The sequence below is a fragment of the Musa acuminata genome, chromosome BXJ3-8 (assembly GCF_036884655.1).
Source record: "Musa acuminata AAA Group cultivar baxijiao chromosome BXJ3-8, Cavendish_Baxijiao_AAA, whole genome shotgun sequence".
Classification (NCBI taxonomy): domain Eukaryota; kingdom Viridiplantae; phylum Streptophyta; class Magnoliopsida; order Zingiberales; family Musaceae; genus Musa; species Musa acuminata.
Window position 1 is genome coordinate 7,655,426 of NC_088356.1, and position 7,886 is coordinate 7,663,311.

The following is a 7,886-nucleotide window of genomic DNA, read 5'->3' on the forward strand; positions in this document are numbered from 1 at the left end:
TCACAGCAACGAAGAAGGGAGGCTGAAATAGTGAGCTTTCGAGTTGCAACAGTGTGAGGATTTCCAACAGGTCCAAACTGCAGACACTTGATTGCGGTAAGAAAGAAAGATTTAAGAATTCAACTCATTTTATCGAACTCATCTATTTAAGATGATTACTGTGCAAGAGGATAAGATAGGAAACAGAAGCTCATCTGTCCTGCTGCAAACTGTTGTTGCCTGCAGAGTAGAGGTGAAGACCGCATTGCCTCCTGAGAAATCATGCAAGAGAGCTATCCAAAGTGAATTTTTGGAAGGGATAAAAGCTGATTGGGTGTAGAATGGAAATATAACATCAAAAACTAAAACCACAACTACTTGTTCACAAGTGATCTTATCCATTTGCCTGATGACAAGGATCAAACTCCACATAGATGGCAGCAGCAGTATCACTTGCATCTCGCAAATGAGAAGGAATCATCAGTAATCCATGCCCTACCTCACCCTTCATAATGTCTGTGCTCTTTTGTCCAGCAGCAGAGTGTGACAGGGACAAAGAAAGCCAGTTAAATCCAGTTGGGAGTTCTGTACTCCTTTTTGGAGCAATGATATATGATTTAAAATCTTTACCACTCGATATTGTTTGTAGGTTGATTTGTGATAGGGTGGTGTTGAATAGAAGTTTTCCAAATCATTTAGGAGATTATTTTATTAACATTGAAACGATTAAGTTATTAGGAGATCTTTAGTGAATAATTTTTATTTTATTTTATTGGACATTTAATTTTTATTACAATAAGACTAATTTTTATTTTCCTATTGTAATAAATTGCGCGGTCAACTTTAGCTCCGTTCACCGGAGAGTGACCACAAACTGGGGGGACAGCGCCACACGTGGGCAAGGTGCTCCCCTCGTGGCACTTCTAACAAGGACTTGCTGACCCCATCACAGCCGTCGAAGGTAGAGTGGCAGGATCGTCATTATAATTTCAAGACTAGGGCGTTTTTATCCGACGGATGACATTGAGCCACGTCATGATATGATGGCCGACTGGAGACTGGACGGTTCAGATGCTGCGCCACGGATTTGACTTATCGAATATCAAGGGCAAAACAGTCAATATACATAGCCGAATTAAATATGAGAGCCGTGGCTCGTAGTGACGGGAGTCGTGTTGTTATCAGCCTCCTTTCCTTTATAAGGCGTCTCCTCTCACCCTTCCTTCCCACTCCTATCCAATCCATTTGGATCGATCGATCGAGCGATCGATCGATTCCGAATTCCCTAGAGCTTTCCATAATCCCCTTGTTAGAGGATTTGTCAGGTACGAACCCTAATCTGATCCCGTGTTATTGATGGGTGATCTTCGTTTCGGTTCTTCTGATCTAGGTATCTGCAGGCGATTTGGACGGAGACCTCTGAGGGATTCGTGTCGGAAGGTGGTCGTTTGTGGTTTGGGATGGCGATCTCGAATGCGGAAGGGGAGTCGGCAGCTAAGGAGGGCGGAGGGGGGAGGAAGCGGAAGCGCCGGGAGGAGCCGTCGGTGGCCAAGTGGAGGACGCAGGGCGAGCAGAGGACCTACTCCACCAAGCTCATAGAGGCTCTCCGCCGCGTCCGCCGTTCGCCTCCGGCGGGGGCGACCGCAACCACGCACCACGCGCGGAGCCGTGCCGTCAGGGAGGCGGCGGACCGGGCTCTGGCGGTTGCGGCGCGCGGCCGGACGCGGTGGAGTCGCGCGATCCTCTCCGGCCGGACGCTCAAGCGCAGGATCCGGCCGGGTTGCTTCCGGCCGAAGCCCGTCGGCTCCTCGGCCGCCGCCCGGGCGGCGGCCGAGAGGGGCAAGCCGGTGACCCTGGAGAAGAAGGCGAGGGTCCTGGGTCGGCTGGTCCCCGGCTGCCGGAAGCTGTCGCTGCCGACGTTGCTGGAGGAGGTGTCGGACTACATCGCGGCGCTCGAGATGCAAGTGCGGACCATGACTGCCATCGCCGACGCTATCTCCGCCGCGTCATCGGCGCCAGCAGCGGAGCCGATGTGAGGCCAAGGCGACGGTCGGAGGTCCTCATCTTCTACTCTTCCTATTCTTGTTGGTTTTTTTTATCCCTCTTAATCTCCTTAGAATTCATGATGTAATTTGTTGTACATTTTTATTAGTATCATCTACTTTTGTTTGTTATCGATCTGTCGTCTTCTATCACAAGAGGGTTTTGCATGTGCTGCCAATCTCTGATTCGCTGTCGCCGGTCGCTACTTTGGCATTTAGGTTAATATACGTGGTACTTCTTTATTGGGTCTCTTATTCTTATGGATGAGCTCAATCTTTATCATCCTCGTTACATCTTCACATGTCACGACATGCACTCGGCACCACCATTTCCTACTCTCATCCCACCTGTTCCATCCACCAAAGGAAGGAGCGAGTAGATTGTGAGAAGATACATACATATATGTACTGATCTTGGTGGACATCAGAGTGGGTGCCACCCATCAATTCAGGAGTCCCATCCTTTGGACTCGTGCTTTGGCAAACACACATCAAGCCTTCCCCATGGTGTGTTTGCCATGAGGAATGCAAGGTTGAAATGGGTCTCCCGGAACAATCATCATCTTGCCACACATCTTTTTCCATCAAATTGAGAGTTGGGGTACACAGTTCCACATACAAATAGATTTTATTTTATTTTATTTTATTTTTGTTGGTGTCATACTTCAGAGTCTGGAGCTGGAGTTCATGTGAATCTGACATTACAGCAGGGAAAAAGGAGAGTTTGAACCATTGGATGGGTGGATCCAAGGGAAAAGTTGAGGGCAACAAACAAAGCAGAAATAAGTGTGTCAACTGCACAGCACATGAAAGTTAAGGATGAGAATAAAGCCATGTGAGTGGGCATCATGTGTTCATGGTGAACATGGGGTCCTTTCTCTCTGGCTGGGGCTGTTTCCCATGGCCAGGGTGTTTGTGTGAATCAATGAGGTGAGCAACACTAGACAAGTTTTTACTGCCATAGTAATAACAGACTCCACAGGCCTTCAGGGAAGTGAGGAGAATGTGAGCTGGCATCTTAATGTGGTTTATGCACTCCCCAAGAAGAGAGGAGAGAGAGAGAGAGAGAGAGAGAGAGAGAGAGAAGGGAGGAAAAAGACAATGCAGAGTAGCAGGTGATCCCAATGGCTATGTCAAGCTACAACCTCTTCACAACTCTGCACTGCACTCCCCTGTTGCACCGTGGATGTGACTCCACCAGCATTGATTTCCCAGGTGGGCTGTCTCACCACAGTTTGTGGGGGTGTGTGTTGTGTGACATGAACCGTGTATGAGTGAGCTCCACTAATGTGGCCAATAAAGAGTATGGTGATGGAAGAGGGGTATGGGGGGGTCCCTGTGTTGTAGGTCTTTGGCACACATTTGGGATTCTTTTGCTCTGATTGCCAACAAGCTGACCATGTGGGAAGGGGGCATGAGTGCAGTGATGGCTGGCCCCTGCCCATTTAAAGTGTGACTTGTTTTTGGACTCTTGTGCCTCTGATGTTACAGCTTGATTTCTGGCTCATTCCCAGTGTAGGAGGTGCTGTATCTTGGCATGTTGCTTGTGGAAGGAAAACTCAATCCACAGAAGTTGACAACATCACATGATCCACTGGTGTGTATTGTTGGATCATGAGCAGTATCTTCTTGTTTGTGGCAGGCAGTAGCAACCACACCCCTCTTACCCTCTGCTCTTCTTTTTCATCCTCATAAGTATGCAGCCCTGGTCAATGAAATCTTTCAAGGTGGCAAATGATGCATGAGGGAGAACTCATTTCAGTGTTTCCATTATATTCACCAGCTATGTATGATAGCTGCACCTGCAGCTCACATGTCAACTGGTGCTCATTCAACAGGTTTCATTTGTAACTCCTCTCTTTGCAGGATTGCATATGCTATGCACAGAATATGAATACTATGTAATTAAATGATCAATATCTTTGATGATCACCACAACAGATGACTGAAAATATAGTTGTGTGTGTGTGTGTATATATATATATATATATAATGCACTAATCACTCTTACTATGACACATGATAAGTATGTGTAGCCTGCATGTGCATCCCACTGCAATGCTTAGAAGCTTAGAAGGAGGAAGGAGCTCTCCATTAAGAAAGACTCATTTGCAGAGTTTGTTACCTGGATTTTTCAACTGCTGATGCCTTTTCTATTGCTAATATAAGTTAGCATTTTCTTGAGAAAATAAATGAAAAGAAAATCTCCAAATCATTTCTATCATGAGAAATGAAAAAAAAACATTTTTTTTGTTTTCATAGGCCACAAATATAAAAAAGAAAAAAAGAAGAAAAGAATATACTTTATTTGTTTTTTTTTCCCTTCAACCTAATATTATATTATTTTTCTCATGTGAATAATGGTATCCCAACCACTAAGCCAATAACTCTCCAAATCCAACTTTTGCTAACAAAATCATGGATCTGTGTAGCTTAATAAATGCTTTCTTTTAGAGAGGGAGAGAGTCAACGTCTACTACCATGATGTTCTATGCCAACAAAATTGACCTGTGTTTGACTGTTCTTTTAAATCATTTTGTTATTACTTAAAATATCATATATATATATATATATATATATATATACATATTTGCATAAATATAGAAAAGATAATAAGCTTGTCAATTGGTTGGCAAATAATCCTAAATCAACTAAGGTTAACAATATTTGGAGATCAAATGTAGATTTGTCTGTTGATTCACTCATATGTAATGTAAAGGGTGACTTCTATGCTCCTCTTAGTAGGTGATTTATAAAGGCCCAAAATTTATAATTAGGTTTCCATCTTCCTCTTGTTGGCCTCCTGTGATAGATCTCTTCAACGCTCTCATACGCAGAGAAGCATAGTGGCAGTGATCGCACAGGACGCGGATGGCCAAACCATGCACCTCCCGCTGCTGCATGCGGCGCCAATAGTGGCTTCCACCAACGTGGCCACAGTCTGAGAAACCCTAATCCTAGAAGAAAAAGGTTGTCCATGGTGGCCCTTGCAGCAGCAGCACTAACACATGAGCTCTCTCCAAACTCACATGGGGGACACGCCTTGTCCACGTAAAGAGCCAAAGACAGAAAGGTGGAGGCCAAAAGTAGGGGTCGGTGTTTGTTCGACCTGCTTTTTCTTTTTATAGTGTTGCCATTAGCTCCCTCATCAGGGTTGGCAATGATGATGGCAGAAGAAGAAGAAGAAGAAGAAGAAGAAGAAAGAGGGAGAAGGGAGGGGGGGATGGGGATTCAACGACTCAGGATGCAGTGTCTGCACTGCATGTGGCTTGTCGGCGGCCACCGGGCGGCTGCTGCTCTCCTATCCCTTACCGACTAATTTCTTATGGATAGAACTGATCCACATGAAAGAAAAGATTTGCCGAGAGGCCAAAGTTGACGTGATCATTTAACTACTATCCATGGAAGAAGACCATGTTCATGTAGTATGTGAAGAAGATATGCATAATTTGGTGCTTTCCACTGCAGATATACTTTATGAGACTGCCTTTTTATTATGAGTCTTTTTTTTCTTAAAAAAATTAAACTTTTGATAAGATTAATTCAAACAGTCAACAATAAATATATTATAATAAATAAATAAGGGTGAAAAAATTTGTTGGGATATGATTATTTTTTATTTAAAAAATTCTTTTGACTAATATAAATAGATGTTCTTACATAAATTATCCAAATCATTATATATTAGAAATACTCTTTATTTTTCCTTGAAGTTTGATAGAAAGCCAACAAGTGTGGTATTAGGCTCTGATTCAAAGAAGACCAAGAAGTATGTTGATTAAAAGAGAATAAGAGATCAGTAAATTTGGAAGATAAGAAAAATAAGAAGATCACACATGGGAGTAAATGTTTCTAGTCAATTTGTGCTTATCTTTAAAATTGAAAATCATTAGTTTTATACCATGAGAATTTTATTTATTTCACAAAAATTATAAAATTTATGGAAAATGATTTCATCAAGTATAATCTATCGGATTTTAATATTATTAAAAATAAATAAATAATAAATAAATAAGAACGTACAAAAAGATGTAAAAGCTCTCTACATGCTATAATAAGTAATAAATAAGTCTTTATTTCCCAATCATGTCAACATCAAAATCAACCGAAACCTAAAAAATATTAAAAGTATATTTGGAGGTATGGACAAAGTAAAAGTCTTAAAGTTTTAAATTCTTCGATATAAATTTAAAACATTTATGATAATAGATCCTAAATCTATAACTAATTTTTTTCTCAAAAATCTCTTTTATTGTAAACTAAATTTGGTCTTATGGTGAGAACCTAAAATATCAAACAGTAGTAAAAAAAATATTTTATGATATTTATTATCAAAATTTGATCTAATTTCTACTATTTATAAAAAAAAATAAAATATATAAATATATTATTTATTAATGAATTAATAGGCTTAGCTTTAATTCATAAACAAAAAGTAAATAGATCTTTAAATAAAACTTTAAAGCATGCTCTTTAAATGAAGATAGCTCAGAAGAAGGACCAAAAGAAAATTTCAGAAACCAAAAATCGTGACAATCTAATGCTCAAGAGAAGGAATGAGATCGAATCAAATAAGAGTTAAAGAAACTCTAACGAAGGTAACAAAAAAACTCATTGATGTTTTTGTTGTAAAAAAAAGATATATTGAAAAAGATTGTTAATACACACATAAAAATCTAAATATTCATCTTTGTAAAAGATTATTTAAATAAAAATATGGTCATATTGAAAAAAATTATTGGAACAAAAGTCAAGTAAATTATTATGAAGACAAATAATAGTGAAAATATGAATGAATAAAATATTTTTTATGACATCTAAAGAAGAATATTCTACATCTGTTGAGTTTTTGGATAGTAGTAAATAATCATATGATAGGAAACAAAAGTTTATTTTAGATATTTAATGATTAGATCAGATCTACAACATAGATGAAATATGATAGTAGTATTTAGATAAAAAAAAAGAACAATTACTGTCAAACCTTATTAGTGATGTGATGTGATGTTTAAAATAAAATCTTATTAATATAGGACAATTGATTAGAAATAGATATTATGTAATTTTTTAAATAAATATTTGATTTATGATAAAAATATTAAAAAATTGATAGTGATCGTTATGATGATAATAAAATAAAATATATTTTTTTTATTATTTTTAAAATTAAAAATTTTCTTATGTGCATTAACTGCTATTATCATTGATAAATGACATTATAGTATAAAAGATATGGTCATCTGAATCATGATGGATTAAAACTATTAAATCAAAAGAAATTTCTTTGACAATAATAAAGATACTCTTTATGAATCTTATGTTTTTAGAAAATAATAGAGAAATTTCTTTGACAAATTATCTTAGAGAGCTAAATAATAATTTGAACTATGTATGTAGATATCTATGGACCTAGGTAAATTGTCTTACCGATAGAAGTAAATAATTTTTTGTTATTTATATATGATTGCATAAGAATGATATGGGTATATTTTTTAGAAAAAAAAAAGTTAAAGCCTTCTCTTATTTTAAAAGTTTCAAAGCATATGAAAAAAAAATTAAAGTGATTGTTTTATTATAACTATATGAAAAGCTGAATTAACTTCTAATATTTTTTTAAAAAATATAAACTATAAGTTGTAGTTCCAATAAAATAGAGTAGTAGAACGAAAAAACTAAGTTGCGGTCGAGACCACCAGGTATATAGTTAAAGAAAAGATAGTATCAAAAGAGTTTTAAGAAAAAACTAAGTACAATATAGTATATTTGTTAAACTACTATTAAGACAGTATAAAGAAAAACACTTTATAAGCATGATTAAACATAAAACATATATAAATCACCTAAAGGTATTTGGTTGTATTGCTT

The 7,886-nt window shown here is 38.0% G+C and overlaps 1 protein-coding gene across 1 annotated transcript; it reads left to right on the forward strand.

The window, feature by feature from the left end:
* Positions 1-1,159: 1,159 nt before the first annotated feature.
* LOC103993322 (transcription factor bHLH147) lies at positions 1,160-2,155 on the forward strand. The gene is made up of 2 exons (XM_009413344.3): positions 1,160-1,304; positions 1,380-2,155. Exon 2 carries the CDS (start codon positions 1,440-1,442, stop codon positions 2,013-2,015), a length of 576 nt encoding a protein of 191 aa, XP_009411619.2. The 5' UTR covers positions 1,160-1,304; positions 1,380-1,439; the 3' UTR covers positions 2,016-2,155.
* The last annotated feature ends 5,731 nt before the right edge of the window (positions 2,156-7,886 follow it).